The 16,038-nt window shown below is 36.9% G+C and overlaps 1 protein-coding gene across 7 annotated transcripts in view; it reads left to right on the top strand.

Annotated features, from left to right (window-relative positions):
- ATP11A (ATPase phospholipid transporting 11A) overlaps positions 1-16,038 on the top strand; it is a 235,337-nt gene that overhangs the window by 205,492 nt on the left and 13,807 nt on the right. For 4 of the 7 annotated variants that reach the window (XM_048855438.2, XM_048855455.2, XM_048855465.2 and 1 more), the window contains exons 23-28: positions 652-711; positions 2,381-2,508; positions 6,325-6,460; positions 7,134-7,157; positions 12,463-12,528; positions 13,708-13,811. In XM_048855438.2, coding sequence (XP_048711395.2) covers positions 652-711; positions 2,381-2,508; positions 6,325-6,460; positions 7,134-7,157; positions 12,463-12,528; positions 13,708-13,811 — 518 coding nt within the window. The remainder of the gene's footprint in view (positions 1-651; positions 712-2,380; positions 2,509-6,324; positions 6,461-7,133; positions 7,158-12,462; positions 12,529-13,707; positions 13,812-16,038) is intronic. The other 3 variants (XM_048855445.2, XM_048855480.2, XM_048855488.2) reach the window with 1 other exon arrangement.

Consider the following 16,038-nt stretch of genomic DNA (forward strand, 5'->3'; position numbering starts at 1 on the left):
GAGTATCATTGTCACCAAACTCTGAGGCAGAACAGCTTTTATTTATATGCACTGTGTGATCTTTAATACGGTCACAAATAAAATTTTCATTTTTTCTTTAATCTTTATTCCCTTATGTATTCCAGCAACTCCCTCCTCCTCCTCTACCCTCCGCCCCCCCACCCATCTTCTAGGCTCCATATACAGTGGCCTTTTAAATCAAGTCTGAGGAACAGTGTTTTAAAAGTTAACATAATTCTAACTTAAATCAGTTTCTAAGTTCAGTTGACCAGTGTGGATGGAGAAACCCATTTTACTGTTTATGTCCACACTGACTGGCCACCGTATATCAGAAACTAGTTTACCTGAATCCCATTGTTGATATGACCTTAATTTCCTCTTTCTGTCTTCTGTGCCCACCCACCCCCGGGTAGCATCTCATTTCCCTCCAACTTGATAGAGTACTTATAGTTTTTCTTTCAAAATTGTGTTTGTCTGTGCTAATGTAAAAGGAGAATGTGAATGCCCTATTTCTATAAATCTGTCACGGTATTTTCTGTATTCTGTGTACAGTACAATTAGTATTATACAATATTATAATATACATGGTTGTAATAATGCATGATATATGTTGTTGATGCATCACTTGATAACTCTCACTTTGTCTTCCAGAATGTCTGCTTCATTTTTCCTCAGTTTTTATACCAGTTCTTCTGTGGGTTTTCACAACAGGTTAGTCAGTCATTTTAATTTTTCTGCTTTGTGTAAAACCTTCTCTTTGGCCTTTTTTAACTAAAAGCGTTGGGCTGTTGTATATTCTTACTGGACCAAGTAGGCTGGGAAAGCTGTTAGTTTAGCTTACAGCTGTCACTAAAGAAGGCTATTACCTTTGGTTAGTGTGGCTTTCAAGAGCTCTCGTGACTGTTACTGAAATGAATTTGATGAATTATCAGAAAACCCACGTTATTTTCTGAGTCAAAGACTTAATGGAAAAAGCAAAACTGAGAGTTAGCTGTGGAAAGCAAAATCTCTATGGAAAACATGCAGTTCAATCTTTTCATCGATTTTTTTTTGCTCACAGAGCACGGATAGAGGAAAATCTAAAAGGTGTGGGTGTGAACAAGCAGTTTGTCTTTTGAGGCAGGGGTGAAAGTGCAGAAGGCTGCTGTCCTGATCTGGGGGGGCCTCTCAGGCTGAGCATGCAGATGCCCATACTGTGGAAATCCGTGGTGGGAGAAGGGAAAATAAACACACCAGTTTAGGGAAAAGGGACCTAATTCTCCAAAAGAAAAAAAAATAAGGCATTCTTGGGGGATGGCAAGGTCCTCTTTCTTCTAAATTCTTGTTTCTTTGCTCCTCCTCGGCTGTTCTCAGCTATCTAAGTTGTATGGAAGGCTCCTTGTCACTCCTCCCATGAAGTAAGGGAGATGAAAACAAATTCAGGAACTTGGAAGAAAAGGAGACCGGACCTTTGTCAAAGATTTTCCCAGTAAAGCTCTAATGAGCTTAACAACATGGAGTTTGAGTTAATTTTAGGGATGTGCTGAAACCTATCTAGCATTTTGCAAAGCACTTTCTGGCTAATACTAGATGTTAAAGCATGTGTTCATGAACTTTGACTGCAAAATTTGCCATTCTTTTTCATGAAAAATAACACTACTTTTTTTTAAGAGAAGCCTTTGTAGTAAGGATTTTCAGTGCACATGTTTCAGGGCATAGGTTGATCATGAGGCAGGGTCTGGAAAAAAAAAAACACTTTATAGGGGTAAGGAATAGGTTTGTTGTTGATGATAAACGTTAGGTACCTAGAATAAGACCCAGAACAGGGAGAAGGGGAGAAAAAGTTTGGTTCATACCCATTCCCTTATGTTGTCAAGGAGCTGATTTGATCCCCCTATTCAAGCTGTTCTCTAGAGCCGCTTTAGCTTAAACTTGCTAGCTACAGCCCCACAAGTGACCATTATGGCATCTGAGGATTACTGGAATGTAACAACACTCCAGCCATTACACCTGAACTCTGCCCTACATTGGGTGAGTGAAAAGGGGGTGGAGTGGAGCTGGCTATGCCTGACAGAGATTTCCTCCACCAGAGGAATCAGTTGTCCAGCTAGGGTAGCTTTACAGCTCCTTTGCACAGCTGAAACATTGTGAGGCGGCCACTGACTATTGTCAGGTCAAATTTTGATAGACTTGTTTGCCCAGAGGAACCTGGGTGAAAACTAACTTTTATCCTATCTCAAAAGCTGTCATCCAAGGATGTTATGTGGAATTTGTCTTCGTTTTAAGGAATGTGCTTTTATGGCTCTAAACAAGACAACGTTCTCCCGTTAAATCAAGCATAATATGGTGTATTGTGTTTGAAAATATAACTGGTTAATGTAACTCTTTTTTCCATCTGCAGCCTTTGTATGATACTGCGTATCTAACACTATACAATATCAGCTTCACATCTCTTCCTATCCTCTTGTACAGTCTAATGGAACAACATGTCAGTACAGACATGCTCAAGAGAGAACCTTCACTGTACAGGTAAAGGTAATCATTTAGCCCAAAATGTTTGGCTATTCATTTGTAGACTGTCTTTTTTGGAATGTGTCTCCAAAATACCTTTAGCGATTCAGTACTTCCATTGTGCACAATATAAGAAATTCAACATCCTCTAACAATTAAATGCGCTGCACCTGAGATGGTACTTCTGTAAATATTTTGGAAATGACCGGATGTATATAGTATACTATACAGCATATATATGTTTAGGGCTGTTGATTAATCACAGTTAACTCACGCTATTAACTTAAAAAAACATTAATCACGATTTTAAAAATTAATCGTGATTAATCGCAGTTTTAATTGCACTGGTAAACAATAGAATACCAATTGAAATTTATTAAATATTTTGGCTGTTTTTCTACCTTTTCAAATATATTGATTTCAATTACAACACAGAATACAAAGTATACACTGTTCACTTTATATTATTTTTATTACAAATATTTGCACTGTAAAAATGATAAACAAAAGAAACAGTATTTTTCAGTTCACCTCATACAATACCATAATGCAATCTCTTTATCGTGCAAATGCAACTTACAAATGTAGATTTTTTTTTGTTATGTAACTGCACTCAAAAACAAAACAATGTAAATCTTTAGATCCTACAAGTCCACTCCGTCCTACTTCTCGTTCAGCCAATCGCCCTGACAAACAAGTTTGTTTACATTTATGGGAGATAATGCTGTCCATTTCTTATTTATAATGTCAACAGAAAGTGAGAACAGGCATTCACATGGCACTTTTGTAGCCGGCATTGCAAGGTACCTATGTGCCAGATATGCTAAGCATTCGGATGCCTCTTCATGCTTCGGCCACCATTCCAGAGGACATGCTTCCATGCTGCTGATGCTCATTAAAAAAATAATGTGTTAATTAAATTTGTGACTGAACTCCTTGCAGGAGAATTGTATGTCTCTGGCTCTATTTTATGCGCATTGTGCCATATATTTCATGTTATAGTAGTCTTGGATGATGACTCAGCACATGTTCATTTTAAGAACACTTTCACTGCAGATGTGACAAAACGCAAAGAAGGTACCAATGTGAGATTTCTAAAGCTGGCTATAGCACTCAAACCAAGGTTTCAGAATCTGAAGTGCCTTCCAAAATCTGAGAGGGCCGAGGTGTGGAGCATGCTTTCAGAGATCAAAAAAGAACAGCACTCCCATGCAGAAACTACAGAACCCAAATCACCAAAAAAGAAAATCAGCGTTCTCCTGGTGGCATTTGATTCAGATGATAAAAATGAACATGCATCGGTCTGCACTGCTTTGAATGGTTATTGAGCAGAACCCCGTCATCAGCATGGACGTATGTCCTCTGGAATGGTGGTTGAAGCATGAAGGGACATATGAATCTTTAGCACATTTGACATGTAAATATCTTGCAATGCTAGCTACAGCAGTGCGATGTGAACACCTGTTCTCACTTTCAGGTGACATTGTGAACAAGAAGTGGGCAGCATTATCTCCTGCAAATGTAAAAAACCTTGTTTGTCTGAGCAACTGGCTGAACAAGAAGTAGGACTGAATGGACTTGTAGGCTCTAAAGTTTTACATTGTTTTATCTTTGAATGCAGTTATTTTTTGTACATAATTCTACATTTGTAAGTTCAACTTTCATGATAAAGAGATTGCACTACAGTACTTGTATTAGGTGAATTGAAAAATACTGTTTATTTTGTTTTTTGCAGTGCAAGTATTTGTAATAAAAATAAATATAAAGTGAGAAGTGTACACTTTGTACTCTGTTATAAATGAAATCAATATATTTGAAAAGGTAGAAAACATCCAAAAATATTTAAATAAATGGTGTTCTATTATTGTTTAACAGTGTGATTAATCGCAATTAATTTTTGTAATTGCTTCGCAGCCCTAATATATATATTTCAATAGCTGGATAAACTCTGTAGATCATGTACAATCTTGGACAGAAGTTCAGAATTATAGTAGAAAATTATTGCCCTACAGAGTGGAAAAAAACGTATTCGTTTAGTATTGTTTAATGCCTCCGTCTGTGGAGGACAGCAGATTCCTAGAAACAAAACACACTATATATCTATTTATAAACTTTTCTTTTGAGGGGAAAGAGAGACTGAAAGCTGCAGTTTCTCGCTCCTTTTTCCTTAAATATTCTCTTTGCTGGATCTAATTCCATCAGTGAGTTCCTTGTTTCTTGCAGAGGTGAGTGGTGCGGGTATAGTCAAAGATATCTTTTATGCAGCAACATGTTTTTCACAATAGACGCCATGTGAACAAGTTTTTTTGAAGCCCCATAAACATATTGTTGCTGCTTGTTGAAATACCTCAAGCCTGCTTCCAGTATGCCATAGTGTTTCCTTGAAACTTTTATCAGTTTTACATGTCCCAAGATCCTTTTGGCAGGGAGACTAAAATAGTCAACGGCAAAATGTTGACTAGCTTTCAGGACAGTAATGCTAAAACTATTTTAGATTACTCTTCTCTGCCAGTTGGATGACTATTTCTGCCAATAAACTGCATTTGGCAGTCCACATTAGGATGAGTGTCTGGTTTGGATTGCTGAAGCTGCAAAACCCGTGCCTTATTTTGAGAGTAATTGTAGATGCCCAAAGCATAAACTTGAAAAGTGTAATATGGCTCCAGGTGTTTATTTCACAATTGGGTGAACTCTTAGATCCTAAGGGCAATATGACATACTGCTATTGAAAACTCATTTTTACTACACCTCACAATTTAAAAAAATGCTTGTTTTGGAGAGTGACATTTTTGTTTGGCTTTTGAGAGCATAGCATATTTAATGCCCACTGATCTTCTGAACTTATTTTGTCAGTCAATAGCACAAAATTATTGCAGGCCACATGAGACACATGATGCTCTTTTAGCCATTTATAGTGATGTATTCTTTTGAAAAAATTCCTGTTAAATGAATGGGGTAATTTACTCACAATGAAAAATAATTTAAGATCGTCCTGAGCCCAGTTTTTTTTAAAAGCTATTTGGATGAAAATATTGATTGATATGATCACTGATGGAAAGAGAGAGAGTGTATAAGTGCTTTTGTTTCCAGCTACTGTTTATATCTTTATAATTCACATTTTTCATTTCAGTTTTGCTCTGACCCATTTTATGATATTTTATGATAGGCCATGTCCCAATTTTCTGTGTATGAGAATTAAACAAGTACCATTCAAATTCATATGTACTGTGGAAAATTTACTATAGCCAAATACTTTTGTCCAACAATCAATCAATCACATTTTCTAAAGGAAAGCATTCTAGTAATACTCTTTATGTTAATATACTCTTTGATTCTGGTAAGTGTGACTCCACCTATGTTGTTAACATTCCATATCGTAGTAATAAGTTTGTCCTGTGCTCTCTTTGTTTACAAAGAGCACCACCTGGAAAAGAAAACAAAGTCTCCAGAGACCTCTAGTGTTTCAATTTATTACATATCTTTTTAGGTCATCAGTGTGTACAGCACTTTATAAAACTTGTACTTTAAACATGTCCCTTCCCTGAAGAGATTGAAATCTAACTTGCACTGGTACAGTACAAATACAGAATTTACCATCAGAGTGGGAACTGGTAGAATTATAGTCAATGAGTAGTGGAGAAGGCTAGAAAAAAGTCGTAGATCTTACGGAGAGAGATGAATGTGGGTCTGGTAGACACCTGTCGCATGGGAAGCGTTTAGCTGTTCCAAATAAAATGTTTTAAATATTTCTTCTCACAGAATAATTTGTTGACTTCATATTTCTTGGATCTTTTTAGCATGCCAGTCTGAGTGCATATGTCTTGTTTTGTTCAGGGATATCACCAAGAATGCTCTTCTGCGCTGGCGTGTATTTATTTATTGGACGTTCTTGGGACTGTTTGATGCTGTGGTATTTTTTTTTGGTGCCTATTTCTTGTTTGACAACACAACTGTGACCAGCAATGGACAGGTTAGTATTTAGTTTGATCAAAGTAGACTTGGGAAATGAAGAAATTGTAACTTTTAAAATCCCAAATGTTCAATTATGATTTACATAGGCGTAATTCATTAAAAATAACAAACTATTGTCATAAAGGCTTCCTGTAGAGTTAACAACTTTTATGGGTGGCAGTGAGATAGGAGTGATCTGTAACTCTGTGTTTAACAGAAGCAGAATTATATAGCTAAAATACTGTGGATCAGTAATCAGCATGTGGCTGCATGCTACTTTGTGGGGGTATGGGGGACAATGGGGGAGTTTATAACCTGAACTCGAAATATTCTGTAAGAATTTACATTATAACTTTGCTATTTCATAATTAACACCTACTTCATCAATATCTTGATAATTTGACTCATTTAATTAATTTGTGTATATTTTAAAAAGATAGACACCTGAATATCCTTGTGATGGGTACCACGCAAGAGCCTAAATATAAAAGACTAGAATTACATGTTTAACATTTATACATTTTACGTGTCATTTAAGATATTCTATTTCTACTTACTGTACAGTGACATGAATATAAATTCTTAAGGACCTTTTGCATTTTAGTTATTTATACATTAACATTTTTTGGTCTATTTTATTTGTGTCTTGCTTTTTTTTCTTTTTTGCTACTTGCTTCTCTTCCTAACCTCAGCTAATGACAGCCAACACTCAAATGGTAAGACTACTGTGGTTTTGTCATGATGTGCATTTTCTCTTTCCCGATTCTTGAACTAAAGAACAGTTAAAATATTTCCTACAAATATTTTCATGACTTCTGTCCTTTATAGAAATATTAGCCGTTGCTGCCTTTTTATTTCTTTAAAAATTGTTACGGCCAGGGAGTTGTATTAGAAAGACTATAATTTTTTTACAATATTCATTTTCTGCTTTCCTTTGCGTTATGTTGTGTTTTCATCAGTGCTTCCCACTCAGCTTTTTTGTCTTATTGAAAATCTGTACTCTAGTCGATTTATAATATCTGACATTTCCAAAACTTTAGAAAAGATTCATTGAATGACAGTGAGAATACAACAGTGTAATTTTTTTACCTAATTTTAAGAAACAGATCTGTCCACAAATGTCACTTGTAATTCTACATTTACTAGAGAAGTAATATTCGAGTAGAATGGATATTGTGACATCATTGAATGTAATATACTAAGCCACTATGTGAGAAAAGATAGGAATCTTCTTTTTAAGATTGCAGGTACATTGAAAAAATTACCATTGGGCAGTGCAGTGTGCTACAGTAGTTCTGTTTATCCTGTACTTATGTTTTCAGTCTGATGTTGAAAACTCTATATCGTTTCAATTTTTGGTACACATAAAATTGTCTTTTTCAGACCTGTGGGTATCGCATAGCCTCTCGTTGTTGCCAGATGTGTTGATTCAGAGTCCATCTTTAATCTTTTAGTTCAGTCTTGTTGTGTAGATAGAGCCAGCTTGCTTTTAACAATGTTCCCAAAACACATTAAAGCCTCATCCCAAAATGTTCAAAGTTGGGTGCTTAAGGTTAGGTACCCACATTAATATTTAGGTACCTAAAATAAGTAGCCTAATGACAGAGGTATTGAGTATCCTGAGCTCCATTTGAAGTCAGAATTTAAGGGGAAATTCGGCACCTTTTGGAACTCTGACCTTTTATTTCAGTGTTAAGCATGGATTTTGGGTGCCTGAAAATGTTGGCTGCCAGGGATAAGTTATAAGTTATCAACTGAAATGTGGGCATCAACCTCAACTCTAAACAATGATTGAGTGTCCGATATGTGCTAAGTGCCTCACAAAATCAAGCTTTGAGTGGCTTACAATATCAATTCAGTATCTCACAACAAGTCAGTCAAAAACAAGTTAAGGGGGAGAGGAGAGACAAGTGTGACAGTCTCATGAAGCTACACTAGATGATCCACCTTAGGTTCCAAGTTGTTAAAATGGACAACTTCTAGATTATTGCATCAAGAAGGTATTTTTTTTCAGCTTTTCACCCCAAATCTCCACTTCCGTCAAGGCTAGTAAAAATGTGAGGCAAGTTAATGTCCTTTACTGTGTGAAAAACTCCAATGTGACAGGCCAGATAATGACATGACATTCAGCTTAAAAATAAATCACAAACCTAAAGCATCTAACTTTATTTAGAAATCTTATTGAAGGTCCACTACAATACCTAAAGTGATATACTGTTAGAATGTTGGGTGTCCTTTATCACCCATCGTCTTTCATTTCTCTTGGCCAGCTGACTGCAAAATGGCTGGCCCAGAGCAATTGGCTGACAAGCAAAATTCAGGTGTCCAAGATCTGTCAATAATAATAGTAGTCAATTTACTACAGCAATGCCTAGATACCCCAACTGAATTGTGGACCCCATTGTGTTAGGCACAGTACTAACACATAGTAAGAGATGTTCCCCAAAGAGCTTGCAATTTAAACAGAGAAGGCAAAGAGTAAAGAAAGGAATGCAACATAGAAGCAGAGTGATTGCAGGTGGTAAATGTCATATAACTTATACAGTGTGTTTTGTGTGCTCTTGATTTGGTGTTTTGTTGTAGGATTTTTAAAATTGTATTATTGGGGTTGGAAAAGTGGGAAAAGGGCAGGAGAGATGATGGGTTAATAGGAGCAAAGATGTGGGAAAGACAAAAGAAGGGAATAGGGACAATGAAGGAGAAGAAGAGATGGGAGAAGTAGGATTGAAAATTGTAGAGGAACTTGGAGGACAGGGACAATGAGGTCAGAAGCAGAATGACAGTGAGGACAAAGGGAGTAGGAGCATATCATAGCAAACCAGCAAACAGAACACAATACCCAGAATTTGAAGTAAAATGTTCACCATCTGGGTTTGATACACCTTCTTTTACTGGGAATCTGGACTTGCCATCCCACAAAGTCTGCTGAGCACTATACATACAAACATTCAAACTGGTACCAGATCTTCAAGTTCTTATTCTGTCAGAGAGGTGCCTAGACCAGCATCTAATTACTTGAATATCTAATTGCTGGAAGAAAGTCAGCATGTGTTGGCATGACCCGAAGTCCTGAACAAGTCAACTAACTAAAGGGTTAAAGAGTCCAGCCTAGCCTCTCTAATCAAGAAGTGAACTGAATTTTTCAGAAGTGGCACACACAATAGTACAGCCATGAGCATGGCCATGTCAAAATCAAGTTGATTACCAAAACGAAACCTCAGTAAATCAAAATCCTTCAGGTTGTACAGGTAAGAGGATTAAATGCAGAAGGTCTGACTAGTGAATGAAAGGTGCCACATAGGCTTAAATAAAGAAATTAGATAGATGTGAAAGTCCTGATTATGGAGGAACAGACAATCACTTTAATATTTCAGTCATTCATTGCTTTAATGTTTCTTCGTCTTAAACACCATGCATACAGATAAATTTGGATGAACTGTTGAAATGTTGTATTGAATGTAAAATATCAAGAAGTTAAAAATACAGCCGCATTGATCTTAGTTTCAATGGAATTAACTTAAGATAAATGAGAAATCAACACTGTGGGATAACATATTGTTGAAGATATCCTTTCTAACTGAGATTCAGAATCTGATATTGGGTATGATGAAGTTTGAGTACTGGTCTATGTAAAATGAGTGGATGGTGTCTGTCTACTTTCTCGTGGAGAGGTGTCCACATCAAAGAAACTACTAGCACAGCTGGCAGTGAGGCACCATTGCTGGAAGGTTCAGTGGAGATACAAAGGATCACCATGTGAAAAAGGGAAGTTATCATCCCTGGAGGTGACGCCATGTGTTATCAACCCTTCAAATCAGAACTAAATCAAATTGAGTGAGCCTTCACAGCTTCATATGCTCTAATGGTTATGGGACATAAATCTCTAAGGATAGTAATTTACACTTTTCATCAACACTAATAATTATTTCTGCAGAGAGCCTACTAGTCTGGAGTAAATGTGGTGAACGTCAAGGCCTGAGCAACTCCACACCTTTCTCCTCAACATGTAGTTGAGGAGGTCCACCAGATCAAAGTATAGCTGGGAGGAAAGACCCTTTCTACCTGACTGTGTGCTCCTTCTAGTCTCTGCTCTGGTGCCTCTCCTGTGGAACAGGTTGCCTGCCTGATATCTTCTCAGGAAGTTGTCCAAAATCTTGTGGAGTCTCTTCCCATTTGGTTTAGGGTGAAGATTCAATGAGGTATAAGGGGCTGGTCAGGCCAGGCCTGTTCCAGTCACTGCAACACTCCATGCACAGTTTCAGTCCTACTGTCATCAGTATAGCTGTGGGAGTACTACTGCAATAGTTCTTGTCTCATTTTGAAGTAAAGGTAACAGAGACTGGTGGGGGGCATGTTACTGGTAGAGAGGACTTTGCTGGGCAGCAAAAGCCTAGCAACCAAGTAGGGAGAAGAGCTACAGACAAACAAACAATGTAGCGAGAAGCAGCCCAGATTCCAAACTGGTGGTTTCCTTCACAGGAAATCAATTTAAAAGACACACCAAAATCTCTCTTAAACAAAATAGAAAACCTGGGATATTTTATCATAATACGTGTTGTTCAGTCTATTAAAGTACATTATTTCAAGATTTATTGTACCATAACTATAATTTCTGATAGTAGCTCAGATACCATGGTGAGGGGTGATCTTATGAAAACCTAGATGAATAATTGAGTAGTGAATATACATAATACTATGGATTTGACAGAATATTATTAATAATCATAATATTTTGTTACAGTAGTATGTAGAAGCCTAACTGAGATTGGGACTTCATTGTACTAGATAAAACACTTACTTAGAAGTCTCTACTTTGCAGAATTTATAATATAAATGGTCTTTATTTCCCTTTATGTAAAAGCCAAAGTTATTTTGGTTGGTTGGTGGTGTTTTTGTTTTGTTTTAAGGCTCTATGTTAAAGTTGGTATCTGAAATAAATGACTTACAGTATGTCTGAAGTTTACTTAAGTAACACCTAATCTCTATTACAAATACTAGTATATGGAAAATATGCATGCCACTTCTGTGTCTTGGTTTAATAAGGCAGAAGTCATATTTATCAATTGCAACACAATTATATCTTAGTATAAAATAGCACATTTTTCATAAATCTTGGAAATGGAATGAAGTGGAAAGAAATTGTAGCTCATGTAATCTTTGCATGTCTGCCCTGCCCTCATACAACCAACTAGCAGCCTCTGGTGCAGCATGCTGGAAGTATACAGTCACTACATTTGAATAAGAAAATTCAGCTCAGCTCATCTGCTCCTGAGCTGTATGCTGTCTCTATCTGAGTAAGCAGCAGCTGCTCCCTCGTGTGTTGTCTGTGTTCATCTCTCAGGTCCTCTTCACATCATTTTCAAATTTCCTTCTCTGTGCCATCTATCTGAAGAATCTCGAGCATGAGATACTTCAGATATTGCATCATTATCACAGCTTCTAAAATAGATATATGTGTAGGTGTTAAAAGGTATTATGTTGGTATCCTGAACCATAAATATTGTATGCTACATAAAGCAGTGTGCATTTAGGGTAGTTGAGGTGATTTTATTTCAAGGTGCATGTAGTGAGGAATAAAAGGAAAAAAATCTAGTATCAACTACTCAAAGCTATTTTTTTTTAAAACAGTGAAGTTTATACATACCTACATTTCTATGATGCATATCACATTCTTACTTGTCCTGTTACCAACCTGATGCATTCATCAGTCTCCATGAAGACATGTGACTCCAAGAGCTAGAGAGGAGGGAGGTCAGAAAGATGGCTGTTGAGAAGACTCTGAAGATATCATCAGTGCTGTCATGGGAAACAGCGCGATGACACGCTAACTGTGCTTCAGTTTTTCTTTACGCAAAGAAAACTACCAATGAGCTTTGGGCTGAGTGTTCTGATTATGTGTATTCTGCTTGTGTGCAGCCTGAAATATGAGCAAAATAAACTGATATCCAAATAGTTTTTTCTAGATGGATCATGATATAATGAAGTACATTACCTATAATGACTTTGGACCCTTTTTTATAGATGTTTGGAAACTGGACCTTTGGAACATTGGTGTTTACTGTGCTAGTATTTACAGTTACATTGAAGGTAAGATATTCTATATTAATATTTCATCTACTGAGACTCTGGGATTTCCATCAATAGCGATAGTTGTACCCTATCGTATTTACTAAAACCAACTCTCCCAACATGGTATTTTGACTATAATCCTTCTACTTACGGAGAACTAGACATGGTTTCCTTCGGAGTTTGTCGATGCTGCTCCTGTCCAGAGCTGTTGGTATGTGAAGCTATAAAAAAAACTGTACATTGGTTGAATCTGTGCAGGGTTACTGGCAGCTCAAGAATGAAGGATTTAGCTGGAGTTCCAGAGTTGGATCTTGACATATCATCACATTGTTGCCAATGAATTGCCAGATTGATCCTGTTTGTGGTTTGGTTTTAATTTTTAAGTTCAGCTTTCTAGCTTGGTATGGTGATGTATTCCTTTTCAGATGCATCCCTTTTCAGATGCCCTATCAAAGTTGGTTTATGTTTAAATATACTGATTTCTTACACATTCTGTATAATGAAATGAAAATTTCTGTGCAGAAATGCACATATACTTATATTTTGCTTGAGTTCCTTTCATGTGACTTTTTAGCCAGGGTATTCAAAATAGCTGATTTTACTGAGTTAATTGTTGGAATACTTTCTCCAGTAGATTTTCACTGTCAAAAGAGAGAAGCGTTGGGAGTTCATGACTTATATTTCTATCATCCAATAAGTACAGCCTATTAGATGAAAAGAGAGCATCAGTAATGAGCATCACTATGTAATTATTTGTTTGTTATAAGGGGGGAGAGAATTCTTTTCATTGTTGAGGCAGTTTATAATTGCCAATTTTCAGTAATTATATACATAAGTTTTTAACTGATATAAAGTAGGACAGTTACAGCCTAATTATAAAGAGGAACAAGAGGGAGGACGGTGAAACAATAGTCTGGGGCTGTGCTAGTAATATCTCAATGTTATAATTTCCTAATGAATAGTCAAGCCTTTGTCATGACATATACTAGATCTCAGTACAGATTAGTACTTAGGTATGGGAACTTTCTTAGGTATGGTAGAAATAGAAAGGTATCATTGTTCCCTAAAGTTCTGCAAAGATTTCTCAGATTAATTCTTTAAATAGTTCATTGATTTTCTTTGTACCTCATCTCCTGTTGAGTCTTTTATCACTTCTAAAAAATAATATAAACACCAAGATGACCTGTTTTCTTTCAGCTTGCACTAGATACACACTACTGGACATGGATAAACCACTTTGTGATCTGGGGATCGTTGTTGTTCTACATTATCTTTTCCCTCCTCTGGGGAGGAATTATCTGGTAGGAACCTAGTGTGAATTGTATTGCAAATGTTATTTTCAGAAGCATAAAATAAGTTTATATATTCAACTGTTTTTTTTTTCAAATAAAATTCATTTAAGCTTTTATAGGTACTGTAATTTACAATACGAGTTACCAACTGAAACATGTCAGTCATGGCGATTAATGAATACTTGGCTTTTCTTTAGTTTAATAGCTGCTAAAAATGTTCTTAAAGAAGAGAAGAAGAATAGCACTCAGACTGAGTCAGTAAGCACCTGAGTTTCTGGTTGTTCTATTGTTTTAAGAAACCAAAACCTCTATTTTTAATAAAGGCTTAAGTACATATTAAAGAGGTCCCCTGTTGTGCTAATATACATACTGCAGTACATTTTCTAAATTTGTAAAATGAGTTCATGTTAAAAGGCAAGGAGTTAACGTTGAATTTCTGACACAAGCTAAATGTGTTAGTGAGTACTACATTTGTTATGATAGCTAAATATTTCTGCTATTCACCAGATGTGAATAACGTTTTAGTAAATGTTTTTCCTTTCCTTCTTCTTTGCTTAAAATATATATATTATTATTGCAGAATTTGTGCACCACCTACTGCTATTTTTGTTACTTTATTTGTGTATTTTTATGAATACATTCTGGCAAGGTTTAATATCCACCGCTAGCAAGGAAAATGGAAAGCAAAACTCATTACAAAACTCTTGGATGTATATAGGAGAGAATAAAGAAAAAAGAAAAGGAGTACTTGTGGCACCTTAGAGACTAACCAATTTATCTGAGCATAAGCTTTCATGAGCTACAGCTCACTTCAGGAGACTTGTCTGGTTTCATGCTTTTGGCTGCAAACAGACTATAAAGGCATATGGCTTTAGATTAAATACATTTTTAAAAAATAGCTATAAAGTGCTTTGTTTTATCCATATTTACATTTTAACAGGATAAATCAGTTGTATATAACTGAAAAATCACTATCAACTTAATTACATTATTAAAAATTGTGGGGAGGAGAATAAACATGTATGTTATAAATAACTTGATTCTCATTCTCCACCCACATACTTCCCATGGGATTCCCATGCCCAATGAACTTTTGACTACCTTCTGGATGGGAGACCTGTGTCATTTATCTCCAACAGCACATTCTGACACTCTTATTCTTTTGGTGTCTTAACTGAGTGAGCCAGCTGGTTCCCCTCGCAATCTATAAGTGGAGAAGGGGACTGTTGCTAGCTTGCATCTTGCATACCAATTTGGGACTGGGAAGGGTGGTCTGCTCCCCGCTCCCCCCAGATCAGGAAGAATCTTCTGGGAGGCAGCCTATCCATTTCTCATTTCTGCAACAGCAGGGCTCAAGGTTCCCGTTGGCCCTGTTCTTCCCTTTTGAACTGGGTCTATACGTCTGAGGTTCCCCATGTTAATGACCTGGATGTAGAAACAGAAAGCAAATTTGCAGTGATACAAAGCTGGGAGTGGGGATTGCCAACACTTTGGAGGATAGAGCTAAAATTCAGAGGGATCTTGATAAATTGAAGAACTGGGCAATAGATCACAAAATGAAATTCAAAAAGGATAAATGTAAGGTGATACACTTAGGGAAGAAAAAACAAATGCAGAATGGGGGATAATTGGCTTGGCAGTAGCACTGCTGAGAAGGATCTGGGAGTTGTGGTGAATCACAGTCTCAACATGAGTCAGCAATGTGATGCTGTTGCAAAAAAAGCAAATGCAATATTAGGTTGCATTAACAAAAGTATCACGTGCAAGTCACGGGAGATTAGGCCTCAGCTGGAGTACTGTGTCCGGTTTTGGTCACCAATATATAGAAAGGATGTAGAGAAACTGGAAAGGATCCAGAGGCGAGCAACAAAGATGATCAAAGGGATGGAATGAAAGCCATATGAGTAAAGGCTGAAGGGACTGGGAATGTTCTGTTTGGAAAAGAGGAGATTGAGGGGGGGACATGATAGCGATCTTCAAATACTGGAAAGGCTGCCATAAAAAAGACAGGAAAAAGCTGTTCTTTCTTGCCACAGAGGGCAGGACAAGAGGCAATGGGTTCAAACTACAGCATAGCAGATTTTGAGTAAATCTCAGGGGAAACTTCCTAACCATAAGAATGGTAGGACAATGTAACAGGCTGCCTAGGGAGGTAGTGGAAGCTCCTTCACTGGAGGTTTTCAAAAGGAGGCTGGATAGTCATCTGCCTTGGATGTCTCTTTTACCTTTGTTGATA

Source organism: Caretta caretta, chromosome 1, assembly GCF_965140235.1.
Source record: "Caretta caretta isolate rCarCar2 chromosome 1, rCarCar1.hap1, whole genome shotgun sequence".
Classification (NCBI taxonomy): domain Eukaryota; kingdom Metazoa; phylum Chordata; order Testudines; family Cheloniidae; genus Caretta; species Caretta caretta.